Genomic DNA, 23,652 nt, shown 5'->3' with positions numbered 1-23,652 from the left:
GTTTTAGGATCCAGGGCTAGAATACTCCTTAGTGGCTGACCTCATCTTAGTAGATAACTTATTTATCCAATTTTCCATTTTAAGTTCTTAAGAAATAAAGCTTATTTTTAGTATACACATACTCTCACTGACTGTGGGCCACCTCTATATTTTATACACAAAGCCTGTCATCATAGGAAAAAGGTATTCTTGCTGAACTAGAAAGAGGAATTAGCCTGCTGCTTTTTGTTGTAATCCTGAGTTCCCAGCACTGGCAGTTATAGGGCAAGTGAATGAGAGCCTCCTAGCAATGATTTGTAAGGATTAGAGCTAATGAGCTCAAGGCACCTGTCCTGAACAGAGTAAAGCCAAGGAGAGTGGTTGTGTCCTTTAGGGCTCCAGACTAGATTCTTTATTCAGTTCCAATGTTAGGTTATTAAGCTAATTTCCAAGTTTATGGAACAGTATGATTTGTTCTCCCAAGTCTTTGAAAATGAAAGTTAAGGTTTGGCAAAGTGATTCGTATAGATCACGTGAGTTGTGTTCCAATAAAGTCCTATGTGTTGTTCTAAGCCATTTCTGAATTCTAGCAAAGATTATTCACAAAAATAAGCTTAGCAGAGACAATACATTTGAAATGAGAAAATTTGACATGGTGTAAGTAAATCTGAGAAAGGAGGAAGTCTCTTATTTGCCCTTTCCCAAGTCTTCCCTAACCATTGGTTGCTGATTTGAGTTTCTTCTCTTTTAGCTAAAGAAAACAGGAGCATAGTAGTTTCCCCATAGTCTGAGGAGGAGGAGCAAAGCTTCTACTAATCCATTGTCACTACAGACTTAGGCTAGCAGAAATAGGCAAAAACAACTAAAGAAATGAACAAATATTTTGAGCTTTGCAATCAGTGTAGTCTTGGTAACAGCTACTCAGATCTGTTAGGCAGCATTAGAAGAATAGATAAAGAAACTGTGGTACATATACACTATGGAATACTATTCAGCTATTAAAAACAAGAAATTCCCAAAATTTGTGGACAAATGGATTGAGCTAGAAATGGTCATAATGAGTGAGTTAACCCAGAAGCAGAAAGACTCAAATGGTATATACTCACTTATATCTGCACACTAGCCCAAGGGGCATATCCCATGAAAGCCTTCACTTACCAGGAAACTGAGAGAGAGGGGAGGACATCCTATTGGGACTCTAGATGAGAGAAACATGGGAGAATAGCAAAGTAGAAGGATCCAGAGGGTCCTAGAAACCTACAAGTAGAACATTATGTTAGGCAGATTTGGGCCCAGGGGTTCCGCTCAAACTATGGCACCATCCAAGGACAATACAGGCCGTAAACTTCAAACCCTTACCCAGATCTAACCAATGGTCAGAATATTCTCCACAGTTGAGTGGAGAGTGTGGTCTGACTTTCACACGAACTCTGGTGCCCCATATTTGACCATGTCCCCTAGAAGAGGAGACCTGGTGGCACTCAGAGGAAGGACAGCAGGTTACCAAGAAGAGACTTGATACCCTATGAGCATATACAGGGGGAGGAAATCCCCCTCAGGAACAGTCATAAGGGAGAGGAATAAGGGGAAAATGGGAGGGAGGGAAGAATGGGAGGATACAAGGGATGGGATAACCATTGAGATGTAACAAGAACAAATTAATAAAAAATTTTAAAAAAGTATCTGTAGGTAATACATGGACAAATGGATGCATGTCATAAGAGTTGATTTATAGAACTAGGCAACAGCCTGAATTTGACCTGTAGGCCATGGCTTGCCAATTTTGATGCAAATAATTGATGATGACATTTATGCTTCTGTTTACAAACATCTCATGTGTCTCCTGGCTGCAGCTTATTAGTTTGCCTTTAGTATAAGTGGCTTTTTTGATTTCTCCATCTCACCTGCCTTTGCTTAGATGAATCAAAGAAGAACTGGAGACTTGTTTTTAAATGTGGTGCACAAATGTCTCATAATAAATTACTAGGCTTGAACTGCACAGGCAGGACCAGTCTCCAGATGCAATTCCTTCATCTAGAGGGGAATCTGATCCTGGTAGCATGGCTATTGGAGAGGTGGGGAGTGGTCAGATACCCAGGCCCATGTGATTCACATGAAACCATGTCATATCCTAACTATATGGCTAGCATGGTAGTATAAGGATGGTAGTATAAAATGAAATGTGGCTGGTAATATGTTTATTCTCTCTCTGTCTCTCTTTTGCTCTCTCCTTCTCTCCTTCTTTCTCTTTCTGTCTTGAAATGGAGTTTCACTGTATATCCCTTGCTGTCTTGAAACTTACTATGTAGATCAGGCTGGCCTTGAGTTCACAGACACCTGTCTTTATCTCCTAAATGTTAGGATTAAAGGTGTGCATCATCATATCCAGCTGATAATGTTTTCATATAAGTAGATAAAGTGTCAACCATTTGTCAGAGTTTAGATGGACCAATGTCTGGAATAGAGAATACAAAGCTCAGAAGAGCCATATTCCATTTATGGTCTTGTAAGGCCCAAGATATTTTGTGTCATGCTCATATGTTCTTGTATTTTAAACTCAACAAGAGTCAGACCTGGGTTGTAGTAAAGTTTTGAGGGTTGCTTGTTCTAAACTGAAATTCACACCCATTTGTCTTTATGACAGTGCTAGGATTCTAAAAGAGAGGTGTGATTCCACTTTGGAAACAGGGCATTAAGGGCTAGAGGTCATTGAGCAAAGAGTACCCATGCAAAACTCCATTTCACAGGGTGGTATTTTCCAGTGGACCTGTATTGAGAAATTGACAAACTTTTCTCCCTGAAGGCCAGTATCTAGAATACACTCCCTTTGCTGCTCAAATTCAGTTTAATGTGTTACATTGACTGCAACAGAGATATTCTGATCTTCCATAACTGGAAGTAGAGTGTTCTGCTTTTTACCTCTTTCCTCTTTTGTTACTTTATTGCCTTTCTTGTGTTGAACATCTTTTTGGCATAGTCTTAATATACTAGGAGTTTAAAAAATTAATGTACTTATGTCCAGAATCAAAAGTTTAATGGCATAATTATTAGGGAAGAGAGATGAAGAGTTTAATAAGTTTACCTGAAACCCTACTTCATGTGTCTTCCCAGTATTTTCAGTCTTAGCTGAAAATATTTGTCTTGGCATGCAGAGATTGTCTGGCCTTATATATTATTTAGTAAATTTGGATTTATACAAATTAATAACACTTATATAATAAAAAAATTATTCTCTACCTCACAAGCATAGTGGATATTCAGAAAAAAACATGACTTTGAAGTCAGATCAAGGCTAAATCAATTTGGTTGAGAAGCTCTTTTGGTCTCTGTGTGACTTAGGTGAGTTTTTTCCCCGTTATGCGTGTTGGCTTATCAGCTGTGACATGAGGATGATATGCTGCTCCCTTACAGGTCATAAGAAATATTTAGATTCAGTGATGAAAGGACACTCTTAGCACTCTATGTGGTACATGGTAGGTGTATTAGTTGTTTTTCTATTGCTATGACAAAACACAATGACAAGGCAACTTATAAAAGAAAATGTTTAATTGGGCTTACAGCTTCAGAGGGTTAGAGTCCGTGATGGCAGAGCAAAGGCATGGTGGCAGCAATAGCAAAGAAAGCCCACTTGATTTGAAAACAGCAAAGTGGAAGGCAGAGAGGGGGAGATATGAACTGTTCCTGTTCAACACCAGGAATGGTAAGAGTCTTTTGAAACTTCAAAGCCTGTCCCAGCATGACATTCCTCCTCCAAGAAAGCCATACTTCCCAATCTTCTTCAGACAGTTCCACCAATGGGGACCAAGTATTCAAAGAAGAATCTGTGGAGGATCATCTTATTCAAGCTCCTACAGTAGATCAACAGGGAAGAACATTACTTTTGTTATTATGAAAATAACAAAATTGGGGCTAGGGAGATGGTCAGTGTTTAGGAGTGCTGGCTGCTCTGCCAGAGGACATGGATTTAGTTCCCAGCACACACACTGAATGGCTCACAACTACCTGTAACTGACATCCTCTTCTGGATTCTGAAGGTACCTGCACATATCTATCATAAATATACACACATACACAAACACACACAGGCACACAGGCATGCATGTATACATGCACACATACAAGCATGAGGCATACACACAAACAAGCACATGTCCATACACACACACACACACACACAGACACACACAGACACACACACACACACACACACACACACACACAGAGAGAGAGAGAGGAGAGAGAGAGAGAGAGAGAGAGAGAGAGAGAGAGAGAGAGAGAGAGAGAGAGAGAGAGAGAGAGAGAGAGAGAGAGAGAGAAGAGAAGAGAGAAATAGACTTCTACTCTTCTGGTTGGGCTTTGAGATCTTTGCAAGTGACCCTTTCACATGACCTTTCCCTTATCACTGCACTCCATCCAATCCTGTACATTCTTCTATTCATTTTCATTTTTCATTCTTCATATAAAACCAATCAATCATGAACTTCTAACGTATATAGTTCAGTTAAACTGTCTCTACTCTTACTATACTTAACAAAAATAAATTCTGTATATGTACTGTTTAGTGAACAAAGTCAAATACAAAAAATCCACCAGACCTTTGGGCATGTTCAAGGGCAGCAAAAATTAATCTATAGAGAGAGTGGCCAGAGTACTGGTTATATTTTTCTGCATGGAAAGGTGCCCAGGTGAGTCACCAGTTCTAGAAATTCTTTAGATCACTAACACAGTTGTGTATGTTAGAGAAACTCTGATTTGCTCCCTTCACATTTGGATCCTCTGTATCAAAAGTCACTCAGTAAAATAAAAAAAAATATTTTCTACCTTGCAAGTCTTATTTTGTCTTAGGTAGTCAATCAGCAAGAGATGAACATCAAATTGAATGAAATTATGAAAAAAAAAGTGCTCAGTCTTACCATGTGGCTAAGGGTAACCTTTAACAGAGGTATAAAGTATAATTTGAAAACCACAGTGGACATAATTTATAATTCATACAGTTCACACTATTGCTTACAATACTGCTTGAATCCTTGCCTGTTTCAAAAAAGATGGTGGGAAGGCTTGTGATTAAGGACAGTTTGTATAGATAATATGGCAGGGGAGGAATGGAGGGGGAGAGATACAGTCACATCAGATTGGTGGAATATCTTAGTTTTAAAATTAAATTTTTGTTACCTCCATCCCTACCTTTTTGCTTTTTCTTTGTCCATCAATTTTACTTTGAGATGAAGTCTGCAACTCTAATCGATGCTACCGACACCATGCAGCAATTCTACCAGATGGCATTTGAATCTTGGGTGTTCTGTGAAAAATGGAAAGACCAAACACATGCACAAATAAATGAAGGTTGAATTAATCTTTATAATTAAATGGAATATTACCCTGCTATGACTGATTTTGGCTTTCAAACTAGATTGCATGATAATTTTTCAGTGAACTGTAATTGTATTAGTGTGGCTTTTTTAGCTGCCTGAAAAAACCTTAAAAATTGATTTTGCCAGGTTACTTAGAGAAAACTTGTTAGAATTTTTAATTGAAACATCTCTGATACCTATTTGTGACCTGACTTCTTGATTGTTGAGTCCTTGCCATTTATCATTTTATGATTTAAGCTCTATTGTCCAGAAATTGGCTTGAATCGCAAATGTTTGAGGTATAGTCCAAAAGTGGTGGGATGAAATATGGTATCATTGTCTCCATAAAGTATCAAGAATAGCATGATGATGGTGATTAGTAGGGAATTCCCTTGAGAATACTGAAGGGGCGTATGAGTCTCCTTCTTAAGAGTGGATAATGCAGAATCAGGGATCCAGAGCAGCTGCCCCAAAGCCTTGACAAATATTGGAGTGTAGAGCAGAAAGCTTGTTAAAGTTAGCTATACACTAGCATCTCCTCCTCCAATCCAGGGAGATGCTATAGCTTCAGACGACCTTTGGGTAATGCCTGGAGATATTTTTTACTCATAACCTACTGGGGAGTTACTATAGGTGTAGTAGTAAAATGCCACGGATGCAGTTAAAGATCATTAAATAAACACAGTGTTTCTTACAAACATCCAGAAATGGCAACAGTGCCAAGAATCAGAAATACTGTGCTGTGGTAGCATTCATTATAGTGTAAATTTCTGGAATGTTCTGACTTACTGCTTCTAGTGTGGTTTTCTGAATTTGTATTTTTTTAGGAAACTCCCAAATAATGTTGATACTGCAAATCCAAAGACCAATCTTTCTGAAACCATAAAGATTGTGCCACTGTGAAAAAAAGGAATGCATGAGCACTAGCATTTGTTTATTTGCTTGTTTATATTGGTGAAGACAGCGATTTATTTCCAAATCTAGACAAATAGTTTCCATATGGATATTAAAGTAGTACAGTGGAAAAAGTCATTCAAATGCAAAAAGGCAATAATAATTCTCAGTATATAAGATTAATAATGAGTGGAGGACTTTTGTGACATTACAGACAAAAGCTTTTGTACAGAAAACCACCAGTGACATCAGACCAGACATTTGTACCCATGCACACAGAATGGTACCAGGGTGACACATACTCCAGACACTAAAACAAGTCCATGTCAATATTAGAAAGCTTAAATATTTTTTATGGCGCTTATTAATTTTAAATGTTATTTTGCAACATTTTACTAATTCTTTGATAATTTCATACAATGAATTTTGAACATTTCATTATTTTTTTTTAACATTTTCATTCTTCCAATGCTCTCTTCTCACCTTCTCCAGGTTGACTTATCCCTTTCTTTTTTTTTTAAAAAAAGTTCTATACATGTATTTAAGAATATATTATAATATATACAAAGACATAAGAGCGAGAGAGCGAGAGAGCACATATACATTTGAAAAGGGATAAGGTGGGTACCTGGGAGAGTTTGGAGTAAGAAAAGGAACAGAAGAAATAATTGAATTTTATTATAATCTCAAAATTTTTTTAAAAAAAGCTGTGTGGTATTTCATACTTACATTATTTTCTTGTGTGTTTTGAGTCAGGATCTTGCATCAGGGACTAATCTCAAAACTGAGATCCTTCTGCCTCAGTTTTCTGAGTACTAGGATCATAGCTCTGTATCGACAAAGCAAATTATACTTGTCTAATTTAATAATTCACCAAAGTTGTTTCATTTGCTCTCCCTGTATGTAATCAGGAGGAATGTTTAGAAGGTTTTCCAGTGTGTGTGTGTGTGTGTGTGTGTGTGTGTGTGTGTGTGTGTGTGTGTGCGCGCGCGCATCTGTAATGTCAAAGAGGACAAAGTTGGTTTTCTCCCATTGTTGATTCTGGAGACTGAACTCAAGTCATTATACTTGAGTGACAAGTGACGTGAAGTGCCTTTACCCAATGAGATATCGAGGTGGCTCCAGATGTTTTTTAGACAGTAAAGTATTGCTCCTATCAGAGCTAAACCTTACCAAAAAGAACGGAGGCAATTTCCATTCCATTGAACTGCTGATGAGAGAAGGGGATGTGTTTATTTAAGCTAATCTCCAACTTGCCTCCTGTTTAAATAGGTAATTTAATGATTGGAGGAGGATTAAGTAGCTGATTAAATTTCTTGGAGCTATGTTCAGTGTTAGGGCCTAGGTATTACAGGTGCATTTCTAAGCTCTTTGGATCTTGACATTTTAAAATGCTTTTAAATCATTTTTTTTTCTTCTTTCCCGAAAGTGCATGGTTGTATTTTCCATGACATTTATTCCCATTTTTGCTTAATATTTGTATATTGTCTCTGTTTCAAGGCTCAGATAATTTTCCTCAACAAATCATTAATAGATATTGTATGTTAATGACATAATTATTATCAAATTACTTTAAAGCTCTGAAAAACTTACATATCTTATATTGCTATCTTTACTACTAGGTTTTGAAATTTTAGTAACCTTTTATGCGGAAGAGGGTTGGCAAAACCTTTCCTGTAAAGAGCCAAATAGTAAATGTTTGAAGCTTGTGTAGACCATATGGTCTCTGTAACACCTACTCAACTTACTTTTGTAGCTTGCAAGTGGCTTCAGGCCATATGTAGAAGAGTAGGCTGTTGCCAGGGAGAATAAAAACTTTTCCTCCTCTACCGCCTTTGATTTAGCTTTTGTTGGTGGGGGTTTCTGTAGATTTTACTGACTATAATACTGATTATATTATGGATAAGCAAGATAACTGCCAGGCAGTGTGGTCCAGAAATATCATTAGAATTTGGAGCTTTCATAGTAGGTTAAGAATGAGAAAAGAAGGGATTTAAGTGTAGGTCAGTTAGTTATACAGCATTTGACCACCATGTATAAGGTCTTGGGCTGAATCATTACCTCCCAACCATGTGTCTGTACACGTGTGCATGTGTGTGTGTGTGTATGTGTGTGTGTGTGTGTGTGTGTGTGTGTATGTGTGCATGTGTGTGTGTGTGCATGTGTGTGTGTGTGCGCGCTTGTATACATGCACATGCACAAAAAAATAAGAATGGGTTAATACCCAGAAGCAGAAAGTCTCAAATGGTATATACTCACTTATATCTGCACACTAGCACAAGGGGCATGTCCCATGAAAGCCTTCACTTGCCAGGAAACTGGGACAGAGGGGAGGACATCCTATTGGGACTCTAGATGAGAGAAACATGGGAGAATAGCAAAGTAGAAGGATCCAGAGGATCCTAGAAACCTACAAGTAGAACATTATGATAGGCAAATTTGGACCCATGGGTCCCACTCAAACTATGGCACCATCCAAGGACAATACAGGCTGTAAACTTTAAACCCCTACCCAGATCTAACCAATGGTCAGAACATTCTCCACAGTTGAGTGGAGAGTGGAATATGACTTTCTCACGTACTCTGGTGCCTCACATTTGACCAAGTCCCCTGGATGGGGAGGCCTGGTGGCACTCAGAGGAAGGACAGCAGGTTACCAAGAAGAGACTTGATACGCTATGAGCATATACAGGGGGAGGTAATCCCCCTCAGTCACAGTCATAGGGAAGGGGAATAAGGGGGAAATGGGAGGAAGGGAAGAATGGGAGGATACAAGGGATGGGATAACCATTGAGATGTAACAAGAATAAATAAAAAAAAAAAGAACAGGTTAACAAATGGAAGAAGTCTAAGAAGTATATGGGAGAAGCTAATAGAAGGTAAAATTTACTGCAGTTCTGTTGCATGCTGTCATTCTGGCATCCACTTTTCATGTCAGAAGATGGCGCATCTCCCCTCTCTGTAGCAACAAGAAGCTGCCTTTCTTAAAGGGAGGGCTATTTGTGACAGTTGAATTGTTTTGGAAAACTCTGCTTTTAGGTAGATAAGGAGAACACAGAAAGCTTCTTACTGCTTTCCCTGATTCTTAGATGCCTTCAGCTCAAAATAATCCCTTACCACAGTAGCACAGTCTAACAAAAACCCTGTCTTTACAAAACTAAGAGCTAGGCTGGTTTGAGTCTGCAGAGTATAGTTTGATGACCTTTGATGTAGAGCCTGTGTAGGGGAGACAGTGAAAAACATAATTGACTTTGGCTTGTGTAACACCTAACCATGATATAGGATTTTCTTGGCCCTCAGCTCATACTGTTTTGGCTCTGTCTGAACAAGTGAGGTTTGTCCTCACAGAGATCTAGAGTATTCATGTGAACAGGTATTGCAGCTGGTCTACTTATAAAAACTCCATGAATGAATTTAAAATGAACAAAAACATGGATTCAAAAGCTACATTTTGTGGCTGCTGTTTTGTTCAACTTTAAAGGAAACAAATGAGTATTGTACCTCTCATTAAAGTAATATTGCCCCAACTTTCAGCAGGAGATATGTGCTTCTTTGAGAATTAAGAGTGGGGTGATTAGGGTTCTGAGTTTCATTTTTACTAACTGTTACAACTGTTCACTAAGAAAACCCAAATGTTACTGTCTTTAACTTTGTTGGGGTACAGAGCTAACATATGTCACCAGAGTATCACAGAGATACTGAGAAAGTATCGAATGGCAGCTTGGCTAAATTCTGATTTATTTGTGCCTAAGTAATTTTGATTTCTTTTGTTTTGTTTTTGAGGTAGGAGAAACTACTCATTTCCAACATAACATGAAGTTCATATTTTCAGTCCTGGTCCTCATTTGCAATTTGGAACTTGCCTTTCCTGGAATATTATGCATATTAGAAAATAGTGCTAGCTATTATATGAGGCAGTACCCAAGCAGGATTAATGATGGATTAGCTGAAATTTGACCATTCCTGTATTCTAGTTCATAGAGACCCAGAACTATGGCTAGTACTTGAAAAGCCATCTGATTTATGGTGATGTTTAGTTCTCCTCACGCTAGCATGATGTATTAGCTTGTGAACCACACCCCAAAAGCAATTCTCAGAATTACAGCTTTTGAAAACTTATAATAAATCAGTGCCATTCTTATCAAGAGGACAAAATGTGATTTGTTAGATTACTGCATTGTTATTATTTGTGGCATTCTGATAGCCCTAAAGGATATTAAAGCTGTTCCCAGGCCAATTTTCACCAATACCATTAGCTTTGCACAGGGTAAGATTTCCAGCCAAGATATGTGCTTGAGCCAATCATCTGTCTGGCATTGCAGAAACTGCCTTTGTTTTGAAGAATAGTGTAATACTCGCACAGTTTTCTAAACTTCCGGGTGTTTACAGCTCAGAATTTTGATTGATGTTTAATAGTTATTACAGAACTCATCAGAGAAAATGAGGTCTTGGCATGGTTAAGCCTGACTGAAGCTTTCAAAGCTACTGCGAGCTTAAGAAAGTTGCTTTAAAAATTGTAAAAGAGCAGCAAGCAGTTGTTCCATTTTTCTTACGTTAGTTAAATTAATAGAAAAGACAAAAATATGTGAAGAGACTTAACTGTGTAGACTAGACACAAAGCTGTTTAATTAAGTGATTAAGGTGATCCCTTTGATGTGAGGCATGCAAGATATTTGAGAATGTATGTGACTTTCCTCCGTAGCCAAGTCTGTAGGGATTAGAACAAATGAGCTTGCCATCTTGCTTTCTGTAGAGCAGCTTAATACTAAGTGGCTTTGCAAATTCAGGAGTAAGGCAGTCAACCTGACCAGTCTTTAAATCAGTTTGGTCATGTGTGTCAAAATTATATGCCTTTGCAGAGCTCTCAGGCAGAAAGAGCAGGATTATATTTGGTTATGTTCTTCCCTCCAGCATTATCAAGTTGTAGTGTACCTTGTGGAAAATTCTGGGAAGGCAGAGGTGACTTCAGGGTTTTAAATCATATCATGTATTACATTTTCCATGTTCATTGGTTTTCTGAGTTCATTTGTGATAGCCATTGTCTCTGCCTTAAAGAAATAATTTTTCCTTTATGAACTCCCTGTTGTCGTCACAGAAAGCACTTGTAATTTTTAAAGCTGTATCCCTAAGATTTTAGTGCAAGGGACACACATAGACACATACATACACACACTCACACAGACAGACAAACACACACACACATATACTTACTCAAACTCACAGAGACACACACCTGCATCCACACACAGACACACAGACACACACACACACACACACACACACACACACACACACACACACACACGCTGTTAGTGAGGCTCATTGTTGTGATAAAATAACCTAACAATACCAGTGTAAGGAAGAGTGAACAAAGGGATAGTTTGTATCCCTGGTATGACAATGTATGAAAGTATGACAATGAAAGGTTTTTAAAAAACATTTTTTATTTTTAACATATATATTTATATTATTATACATATATACAATAAACTACCTATAACAAGAAGAACCATGACACAATCAGGAATTATATAAGTGTTATATTCTTAGTGTTTTGGCCATGTATATTTGACAGCTTTGAAGAAAACATCTTTCCTATCTTGGTGCATTTAAAATTCTGAATGTAAATCAGTCTCCATCCCATCTTGTCATTACCAACTTAAAACATCTATCTAGACCTAAAAACATCTTAACTCCTAAACAACTAAGCTTCATTGTAAAATTAAGCTACCTGGTCTTCAACTCCATCAGAGACTTGAGAAGGAATAAACTTGATTAGCTGAGTATATAGGAAGTGCAGGTTAGTAGCTTTCCAAATGAGAAGAGGTCAGAGACAGTTTGCTATCTGACAGTCACCCAAAACTCTCTATACCATTAGAGCATCATCTTTAGCTTTCTGACCCAATATATCTGATAGACATATTTGTGAAGTAGGAATTATAGAGGACTTGATTACTCTGTCTTGTAAGGGTTGGGCTGTGGACTTTTGCCTGCATCCAAGCTTGCCCTTTTTTAGGCAGAATTCTGTCTGTGGTAGAAACGAGGCCATTTTCATCAGTGGCTTGTTTGCCACATTTGAAGCCATCTCCATAAGGAGGTTCTTTGATGCTCATCATCTTCTTTGAGGTAGGCTTGGTGTTGCCAGGAGTTAACCTGTTTCACTGTCAGTGAATCTTTAAACTAATAAAAACATTTTTAAACGCCATATTCTGCATGTCTCTGAGGTTTTTGTAGACCTTATCTATCATACCTTATCTTTCTGTAGAATCATATCATCTGTCGCACCTAAGATGTATATTCTTGTGATAAAAGTAGACTAACAATTGACATGACCATTATCTGACCAGCTAATAATCAACTTGTATAACTTATTTATCCTAAACACCCTGCAATACCACTTTCAATGTATTGGAAGTAAACCTTGTGACAATGTAAGATTTTATCATGCTACTCAGGACAATATCTGATTTAAAACTTAGAAATTATTTATTTATTCATTTATTATTTACACAGTGTTATGCCTTCATGTGTGCCTGCATGCCAGAATTGGATGCCAGATCTCATTATAGGTGGTTGTGAGCCAGCATGTGGTTGCTGGGAATTGAACTCAGGACCTTTAGAAAAATAGACAGTGCTCTTAGCCTCTGAGCCATCTCTCCAACCCCAAAACTTAAGATTTTAAAATTTTATTATTATTATTTTATTTCTGGTATTTTCCATTGATATTTGGATATCAGCTGTTTGCATGCAATGGGCACCACGAAAAACCAAATCATCCATATGGGAAGACTGCCATATATGAAAATTATGGTTTTGTTCATCAAGAATGATTTCAGTAGATTCATGTTTCACTTCATTTTCTAGAGGCTCTTTAGTCTCTCACAAACCTCCTTAATGTTTTTATGCTGTGGCAAAGTTAGTTAATATGATTTCAGTAGATTGATGTGAGCAGCATTGAATAGTGTTCTTTCTTTTGCTTGTTTGTTTGCTTCTTTTCTTACTTTCTTTCATTTCTTTTCCTTCTTTTCTTTCTTTCTTTCTTTCTTTCTTTCTTTCTTTCTTTCTTTCATCACTTTACATCCCAACCCCAGGCCTCTCCTTCCTCTACTCCAAATCTTACTTCCCGACCCCCTTTTCTCATTACCCACTCTCCTTCCTCTCAGAGAAAGGGAGGCCTTTAACTGGTTCCCACCCATTGTGGTATCTCAAGTCATAGCAGGACTAAGCACATCCTCTCCCACAGGGGAATGACAGGGCAGCCCAGAAAGAAGAAAGTGACCCAATGGTTGGGAGCAGACTCAGAGACAGTCCCTATTCCTATTGTTGGGGGACTCACATGATGAACAAGCTGCACATTTGCTACATATGTGTAGGGTGTCTGGGTTCTGTCCATGCAAACAAGTTCTTTGACTGGTGATTCAGTCTCCGCGAGCCCCTGTGGGCCCAGGTTAGGTTATACTATAGGTCTTCTTGTGGTGTCCTTGACCCCTCCAGCTCCCTCTATCCTTCCTCCCATACTTCCACAGAACTCCCCAAGCTGGGTTTCTGTATCTGACTCCATTATCTGCCAGATAAAGCCTCTCTGAAGACAGTCATGCTATACTTCTATTTGCAAGCATAACACAGTATCATTAGTAGTGATTGTGGTCTGCCCTCTCCCGTGGGTGGATCTCAAGATGGGCCAGTCACTGGTTTGCCATTCTTTCAATCCCTGTTTCATCTTTGCCCCTACGCTTCTTGTAGGCAAGACAAATTTGGGTCAATGGTTTTGTGTGTGGGTCAGTGTTCCACTCCCTCTGCTGGGAGTCCGACCTGGCTACAGGACTTTATGCTCCTTAATACCTGTTGCTTGGAGCCTCAGCTTGGGTCACCCTCTTAGACTCCCAGAGATGCCCCCCACTGATTTCTATTCTCTCTTCCAGTTCTTTCCCTCACCTGCTCAATTCCTCTCTCCACCCACCTTATCCCTACTCCCTTTATCCTCCCCACACCCTTTCCCACCCAGATCCCTCCTTCCATCTACTTCAGATGTCTATTATAATTCCTGTTCTGAGTGAGATTCAAGCATCATCACAAAGGTCCTCTTTGGCTTCTTTGGTTCTGTGGATTGTAGTATGGTTATCGTATACTATATGGCTAATATCCGATTATGAGTACATGCTAAGTGTGCCTTTCTGGGTCTGGGTTACCTCACTCAGAATGATCATTTCTAGTTCTATCCATTTGCCTGCAAATTTCAAGATTTCCTTGTTTTTAGTGTACCACACTTTTGTTATCTATTCTTCGGTTGAGGAGCATCTGGGTTGTCTCCAGATTCTGACTATTACACATAAAGCTTCTATGAACATAGTTGAGTAACTGCCCTTGTTGTAAGATGGAGCATCTTTTGGGTATATGCCAGGGAATGGTATAGTTGGGTCTTGAGATAACACTATTCCCACATTTCTCAGAAAGCATCAGATTGATTTCCAAAGTGATTGTACAAGTTTGCACTCCCACTAGTAATGAAGCAGTATTCTCCTTTCTCCACATGCTCTCCAGCATATGCTGTCACTTAAGTTTTTGATATTAGCCATTGAATGGTGTTCTTGATCATATGTTAGGTCTTTCCTATTTAAAGGTTAAATATAAAATATAACATTTTATATTTTGTGATATTGTTGGTGACACTGTTTAGAGTGAATTTCTTAGCTGAATTCCCTATAATATGAATCAGTATTTAGTGAACATTGTTCATTTGCTCTGTGCTTGACATTGCATTTCATTTTGGAACACCATGGTGATTGAGTTGAATAGGCTGTGGATTTAATTTGATTCTTAACAGCAAGAAAGTTCTCTCCACTAACAAAACCACCCTTAAGACTGGATTCATCCATTTGGCTAATAAACCACTCTTTTAAATATAGCTGTTTCTCAGGGTGAATGTATTAGATTGCTATTAGTCACTCACATTTTATTATAAATTGCTTTGAGGCCCCAGTAATAGCTAATGGGTTAGTGTTTTGAAGGAATAATAGTTTTGATGGATGAAGAGGGAAGGGTGAGATGACTCTGGAGCATAGTATATTGCTTCAGAAAAGCTAATGTGAGTATGCTAGAACACGTGGTATGAACACATGGGGCCTAGCAGTTGTTGGGAGGCATGGGAAAGAGAAAGAGTGAGAATGTATGAGCCATGATGATGGATGCTAATGACAACCTTAATTTTTAACTGGTGTAAATTCACTGTGCCTGGTACTGTATTTCATAAGGACAATTAAACACAATCATGCTTTGACCACATTCCTCACATGGCCCCTGACCTCCCCCATATTATTAGTTACCTTCTTTTCCATAGAGAGTTTCATTTTTACATTTATGTCCCACACATACATAAGTTTGTGTCTCTGTATAAAATATATGACCCACAAGTGAGAGAAAAGCTGGGACATTTGCTTTCTTGGGTAGAGAAAACCTTATATTTCCTAGAGTTAGATTTTATACTATGCCTTATCTCTCTTTTTCAGTGGTATATATGTAGTAACCCTTAAAAGAATCTTCTGGCTTGGAGGCAGAATTGAAAAGCCTTGTTTCTTCTGGCAAATATACAGACTTTGACCTTATTAGGGAAATCTTCTGCTATGGTTCAGGAAGGTCAGAGGTGTATATCTCCATCCACAGGCCACAGCTTTTCTTGTGGTACCATTTTCTCTTATTTTTTCTCTCATCATAACTATGGCTCCTTGAAACCTATGACTAAAAAGAATGGCATTGTTTCACAGAGGATTTTAGGTACTTGTTTTGGAGGTATCTTACACTCCCCTGAACGATGCTCTAACATGCTGAATCCTTGGAAGAAGTTATGTTTCCATGTTCTCTGTGTAGTCTACAACTTATATATATGAGCATTTATTCATTATGTTCTTTGGACCAAGGAATTGAAAACTATTCTTATATATAATACCATTACTGAACTCTTACAGACAGCACCTCGAGGGAGGGACTATTTTCCTCTTTCTCAAACATACCTACCTGATAAAAAGGAACCGTGTAGTGATTACATTCCACTACTGATAATGGAAAACATGACATGTAATACTTCAAATAATTTATTTTCTTCATGTTGTGGTGGGGTGAAGGGAAGACATCCAAGCCATCACTTTCAGGCATGTTAAATGTAGTTATTTTCAAGCTTAATATTGGATTGGTATCAGTCACATATTTTATCATACATTTTTGAAGCCCAGTGACAGCTAATGGATTAGCTGCCACATGCTATCTGCTTTTCGTGCTGCCATGTTTGACACTTAGCTTTCTTCATCCTGTTTGTTGCCTTGTGCTTGAAAGCCTAGCTGTTCTACCACTGGCATTACATCAGCACTCCAGAGATTCTTAACTGATGGTGCTTTGTCACCCCTCCCACGGGTATCTGACATCTCCATAGTTCTGGTTGTCATAGCTTATGTGGGGATCGCAACTGGAATTTAGTTTGTTCAAGGCAATGGTGCTGCTAAATATCAAAGAGCCTACAGGACAAACCCTCACAAGCATTGTTTGGCTCCATTGTCAATACTGCTGATGTTGGGAAGCCTTGGACTAAAGACAGAAAGCCTGTCCTAGCCACATCTATTCTCTTTTAAAATAGATTCTCAGAAATGCACAAAACAGTTTAATTTTGATGCCATTGACCCAAATCTCATGCTATAGTCAAATCCAGCTGTTAAGGAATCTGTGGATTATCTTTGGTTTAGCCTATTATCATCCTGAGCAAAACTGGGTCTATTATAAAAGAATGATGGTAGAATATGTCTTTATCTCTATATCTATCTATCTATCTATCTATCTATCTATCTATCTATCTATCTGAGACATTAGGCAGTTTTGACTTTGGAAGAGAAATACTTGCCTATAGACACAGAGGTAATGAAGATCATCATCTGCTTATGTCTTTTCCACAGGGGAGGGATGACCAGCTGTCAAGTGCAGCTTCTCTCCAGATGTGTGCATGGAATAATGGATGGAAATAACTAGTTATAGAAAATGCTTAGGTTTTTTTTTATCAGCCTCAAATAGCCCGGAAAATGTTTCTCACTGGATCTCATATGCCATCTGTTATATATTCATCCCATTATTTCCTCAGTATTTGTATGGTGACTTGCTTCTCCCTCTTCTTGTAACCAGTGGGATAATTGATTTCAGGCATTTCTAACTTATACTTTGCCCTTCAACAAACCATTCAATTATTGGTGGATCATTTTTCTCATTCTGAATATGTTGGGAAGTGATGTGTCACTATTTGTCTTAGTCTGTATGCAGGAAAGCAGACACATTTCTAAGTGTATCATGCAGGAAAAGGCGAGTGATTAGAGGGGTTATGTAAGCATTCAATGCTGTGAAATAAAGGCCAAGGTTGCCAGTGGTTACTGCTGCCTGTTACCGAAGGGTTCTTCCTGAGAGAATGCTGTGAAGTTGATGGTAAAGTGTTCTATCTACTGTTTGCGGATGCCCATGGGCCTCACTAATGCTGCTACAGTGAGTAAACAACATGGCCATCTTTTCTCCCTGCCAAGGCCTTATGTTGATCTAGAGTCATGCCCAGTGCAGTTTTGAACAATGCAGCTAAAAGTTTTCAGGGGAAAAATGTAAAATGATGCATTGGAATGGTGTGGAATTCACAACAAACTTGGGTAGAAGGAGCATTTGAGTCTGAATACAGGTATCCATATACATTTTAAAAAAGAAAAAGCATATTCTACTGGGCTGTTAGCAGTCTGCTATTAGAATCATTGCCCCATTTTATTTATGTATTTCTGGTAGGGAAATATGGATTCTCTGTATTTCTTTTCTGATTCTCTTCAAGTTAAGGTGATGCTAAATAAATAAGAATTCAGTGCTATACATATACAGTACAGGAGTTAATGTATTCTGTGAAACTCCATAGTGCAGTGAGGCCCCAGAGTGTGCAGTTTAAAAAAGAATGCATAATTCACTGATATGCTTTGGAAAGGCCAGTGTTCAGAAAACAACTGTGCATGACTCAGCTTGTCTTGTATATTTTTGGGGGTGTATGCTGGAGAAAACTATCTTCAATTCTTTATTTGCTAAAATGACGCATATTACTTATAGTGAGTCAGTAAATTATACTGAGAACTTAGCTGCAACTAGGAAAGTAAGCACTTTTAGAAAGAGGTGACCTATAGACATGTGACATTGTTTTGTGGTCTTGGGAAAGCAGTAACATCCTATTATCATATTAAGCTTTTAGAGTAGCTTACAAGCTTTTGAAGGCAGATTTTGATCTGTATTATATGTGAGTTCCTGGAACAGTAAAAACCTATTAAGGCTGTGTCTTTTGGTATTTGTAAAATCATAAATCTTGAGTTGGAAGTTTCTGATGATATTTAATATTTATATTATCTCAAAGGAAACACGGGAGATGTACTACCTTCCTCTATTCCTTGAGTGAGATGATTTAGAAAGGACTATGGAAGAAATGTCATTAGTCACAGTAGTGTTGGAGGTCACAGGTTTTGCATTGAGGCTTTGCTGGAATAGAGCGAATGGGATTGGAGCTGCCTGGGTCTTTTGACAGCTCACCTGAAGGCAGACCTGGAGATATGGACTCATATGCAAGTGATTTATTTAGCAAATACTTGTAAGTGAAAGCGTTAGGGGAATGGGAGAAACTAGACCAAGACAGGGATGAGCTGAGGGGAGGATGAATTTCAGAAGTTATTTCCTAAGTAGCCTATTCCTGGGAGGAACTGGGATGAACTCTGAACTGGTTCTGAATTGAAGTGAAGATGCTAGGCTTTTAATGATCCTGCCAAGGCATTGGCTAAGAGTTGCTTGTATGGATGATAGAAGGCAGACCAACAGAACAAGCTGTGGTCATAGGTAGGCCTTCAGAATCTTTGGTGTTGGCAATGAGAAAAGACAGGACTCTAGAAATGTCTACAGAAACAGGACCAGAACATGGTAATATCAACGTGGAAGGGAAAAAAATTGCCGGGTCCCACCCTAACACAAAGATTTACAGACAACTAATGACTGCTGGGAGAAGGAGAATTAGCTTCTCCAAGTGATAAACACCATTATTATTTGTTCAGTGAGGAGCAGTCAGCCTTTAAACCCCATAAACACACAACCAAAAATGGATTCGTGTGTGTGTGTGTGTGTGTGTGTGTGTGTGTGTGTGTGTAACAATAATAAGCAAAAGTAGGCTATCAACTTGAGAATGTGGGGGGCATGAGAGGAAGGAAGGAGTTTAAGGGAGGGTTTCAGAGAGGGGCTGTAGGCAGGAAAATGATGTAATTCTATTTTAACTAAAAACAGTTATAAAGAAAAGAATCTGGGAAGGGCTATCTATATACAAGTGATAAAAGACATCCCAAAGAGTGTATGTAGAGCCCAGACAGTGTACTTGCAACACGATTGTGTGTTGCTTTTTTAAAAATCTCATTTTATTTTACTTTATTTTATTTTGTGGAACCCAGAATCTGGGGACATGGGCAGAAAAGGTTTCACCTTGAGCTGCAAAGTTTCTCTAGGGTTTTTGTTTCAATGACTCAGCTCAAAAGTTGTAGCACAGAGAATGTTATAGATGATAGGTAAATGAGTGAGTGTGGCTGTGTTCCAGCTAATTTTATTTATGAAAACAGGTAGAAGAGGAGGGCTGAAATTGGTCCTGGAGCTACAGTTTGCCAGTCATTGTTTTAGACAGGCACTCACAATGATTTGTCATTTTATCAATTCCTTGCATGCTGCAAAACAAAGAAGGTAATCATTAGTACCTCTGTCTATCAAGTGGAAGGCTATGATGTGATGCATCTTAAATTATTCTGGACCCGCTGCCTCTGATCTTTCTGGTGTTCTGGACATCATACACAGAGCTGCATGGATAATCATCCTGATGCATGACTCATCTTTTTTCATTCCTCTTGGAAATATTTAACCCTCACTTATCTGAATAACAACAACAACAAAACACTTGTTAGCATGGCACTGGGGAGTTTCCATGAATAATCCATGAATTTCCTATATACCTGTCTGTCATATTAATTTATTTAAATTGTGAGGTGATGTTTTACATATTCATGAAGTGCACCAGGATGTTTTGACATAGGTATGCACTAATTGAAATCAATTAGCATATACATCACTTTACATATTTATCACTTTTGTGGTGAAAACATTACAAATCTATACATTCAACTGACCATGTGGATCAATGTGGACTTGGAGTTTGCCTACAAACATGCGCTTCTGAGCTTTGCAGCAGGCCCCAGGTCAGTTCACAGGTCTGCTTTATCACTGCTGTAAGACTTTAAGCAGTACTTCTCTTTCTGCATCTAATGTATTTCAGTTTCCATAATGACCTCTGATTTTATGACTTTTTCATGCCTGAATATTATCTCACTGTGTGTATATGTGTTTTTGTGTTCTACACTTTATTCATATTCATCAATCAATAGGTCATTTCTACTTCTTGGCTACTACAATGAGCATAAGAGTGAAAATGGCTCTGTGATATACTGACTTAATTTTCTTTGAATACCTATTAACTATGGCTATACCCAGTAGAGGAATTGCTGGTTTTAGTCTTTTGATCAATTTGTTTTCCACAGTGGCTGCATCAACAGGTAAGTTTTCTTTACTTTTCCAAATCATTTAGAATTTTTAAATGCATTTCAGACATTCACATTTATCAGCTCTGCTTGCAGTCTGTTATTGTCTGTTCGTTGTTTCCATTTCCAGATTCTTCCTTTCTGCTCTGTATTTTTGAAATTGTGTCTGTTCTCTCAGACTTGCATTCTGCCCCGCCCCAAGGGAATGGTCTCTCTTATGGATTTTAATAACAAGGATATCCATTCCCATTAACATCTTCAGGCTTACAAAAGTTATTTGCTACATTCACTTCATTTGTAGCACATTGAGATCAGGTAGGAAGTATTCATTTTTTGCCTTTTACAGTGGCTTGCATATAGAAGACATTGAGTCAATGGAGTTTTCAGATGAAGAGCGAAGCCCTATATCCAGGGATTATTAATGATTTAAGTGAGAAAACTCTGACATCATATTTCTCATTTTTCTTTTTGTAGGCAAGAGCTGTTTTGGCAAAAGTTGGCTATCCAGAGTTTATAATGAATGATACTCATGTTAATGAAGACCTCAAGGCAGTAAGTACTAAATTTACTGTATTTTTCTTTGGCATGTTTCACTGGCCTTATGCCTATTAACTAACCCAAGTCCAAGCAGTTAAACCTGGTGGTGCCAGAAAGTACCAACTTTTGATTAATTCCTTGGCTATATATGAGGCTGAGTTTGCCAGGCCTATCTCAAGATTTAATGCAGATTCCAAATACAGGAAGTGTCAGAAAGCTGCGTGGACATCATAAAGCAAATGGAAATAATTCACCAAATTGAGTATTTTACAATTAGTGGACATGTTCTAATGGTGAATGCATCATGTTTGTTGTTAAATATTTTTTATTTTCTTCATTCATATTAAATGGTAGACATAAATCTGCCTGCTGAGAGTTAACTTCATTAAATTTTATGACTATTTTGGCAAAGTATGTGCATATATATATGACTATAATTTATTATGCATTGGACTGTATATTAGTAGTAAGTTACTGATGAAGAATGGTAATATTTCTCTTTCTCTCTCTCTCTCTCTTTTCCGAGACAGGGTCTCTCTGTGTAACCTTGGCTGTCCTGGACTCACTTTGTAGACCAGGCTGGCCTCGAACTCACAGCGATCTACCTGCCTCTGCCTCCCGAGTGCTGGAATTAAAAGGTGTGCGCTGCCACCACTCGGTTGGTAATAATTCTTTCTTATCCCAGTGTTTTGAGATACATGTTTTTATTAAAGCCCTTTCTAATCATGACTACTGCTATTTCTTTCCCCATAAATAGTTCTGAAGACTTTCTTTTTCTTTTTCTTCACAGAAAAGCCCTGCTTTCACACTTGACTGAATTTTAAAAAATAGGTATTTTATGTATATAGGTGTTTTGTCTGTATGTATTTCAGTGCATTGTATATTTGCCTGGGGCCACAGAGGCCAATAGATGGCGCTGTATCCCCTAGAACTGGAATTTCATGTGGTTACCAGCTGCCCAATATGGGTGCTGGGCATCAAACCAAGGTTGTTGGGAAGAACAGCCAGTGCTCTTAACCACTGAGCCATCTCTCCAGACCCAGAACTGGTCTTTCTTTAAAAAGTAGTCTTGAAATACTTTTTAATAACTATGTATTATAGCTCTAACTCTTTACTGAAATAGTGGTTTGACATGTGGCTTATCTGTAAACATTAGGTTTGTGTGTGACTATTAGAATTTCATAAGACCTTTTATACATGAGAAAAAGCCTGAATTTAAAACTTTCTGCCTTTCAGTAATGAAGAAGGTGTTAATTTTGATGATTAAATTGAACATTTTTCTACTCACATTATTTTTTCCATGTACCCAGGAATGATTTGCTGCTTTCCAACAGTGTTGACATTAACTTTACCCTCAGATGGAAATAATATTTATTATACCTCAGGGTTAATCTGGAAGAAAGTCACTTCACATTCTGCTTGTACCCATTAGATATCAATAGTTAAAGCAGCATTAAAGGAACAAATATTTCATACCATTTATTGCCTGTCAAAAACAGTAGTAAGTGTGGAAGTTATAAAAATAAATCTTGGTAATACACAAATATTTGGAGAACTTTTGAATGATCTCAGTGAATTGAGGCTAATAGAACACACAGAAACAGGTTGATGGAATATGTTTCTAGGTAATAAAAATACTGTACCTTCATGGGGTGGGGGAGATCTTCCTCCATTTGGCTTCAGATTATGGCTTTCCTAAAATTGATGATATTGCTCTGGAAGAAAGTAGTTATGCTTTCTAGCATCTTCATTCTCAGAGAGCATATCTTCTATACTGTTTTGATGATTCTGAACATTTTTTTATTATTATGATAGTTAAATGCTGAAACTTGGCACACTGATGTACATGATGTCACTTCAATGGCGCAGAAACTTCATGAACATTTTGTAGAGAAGGATGGAAAGAGTCAAAGAAATTGGATAATCTTTTTAGTGGCACACAGAGTGTCAGATTGGGGCTGGATTCTGCAATCATGAAGCACTGGCTGCAACTGGAGAAGGGGATCTCAGGGATATCTGATCAGGAAGCTGTGCTGGAAGAAAAGAGCAGTCAGTTTTGGAGACTTGAGGAGGAGTGTTTGCCAGAGTTGGTGGGAAGGAAAGCAGCAGGAGGGAAGGAAGCAATGTTGTCTACAGGTTAACAGCAGCTTAGGTTTGAATTCTGCCTTTTCCACTTTCTATTTATTTGATCTTGGCTATTTTTTATGTATGCAATTTTTAAATTAAATCTTTTATTATGTAAAATAATTTTAAAATTTAAATATAATTTGATCACGTTCTCCCCT

The 23,652-nt window shown here is 38.1% G+C and overlaps 1 protein-coding gene across 1 annotated transcript in view; it reads left to right on the top strand.

The window, feature by feature from the left end:
- Window positions 1–23,652, top strand: part of PHEX (phosphate regulating endopeptidase X-linked) — a 222,484-nt gene that overhangs the window by 124,220 nt on the left and 74,612 nt on the right. The window contains exon 18 of the mRNA XM_084791126.1: window positions 21,305–21,382. Within this exon, the coding sequence (XP_084647252.1) occupies window positions 21,305–21,382 (78 nt within the window). The remainder of the gene's footprint in view (window positions 1–21,304; window positions 21,383–23,652) is intronic.

The sequence above is a fragment of the Acomys minous genome, assembly GCF_964271855.1.
Source record: "Acomys minous genome assembly, chromosome: 7".
In the NCBI taxonomy this organism is placed as follows: Eukaryota; Metazoa; Chordata; class Mammalia; order Rodentia; family Muridae; genus Acomys; species Acomys minous.
The sequence above is the reverse complement of the archived record's forward strand: the minus strand, read 5'-3'. Positions and strand labels throughout refer to the sequence as shown.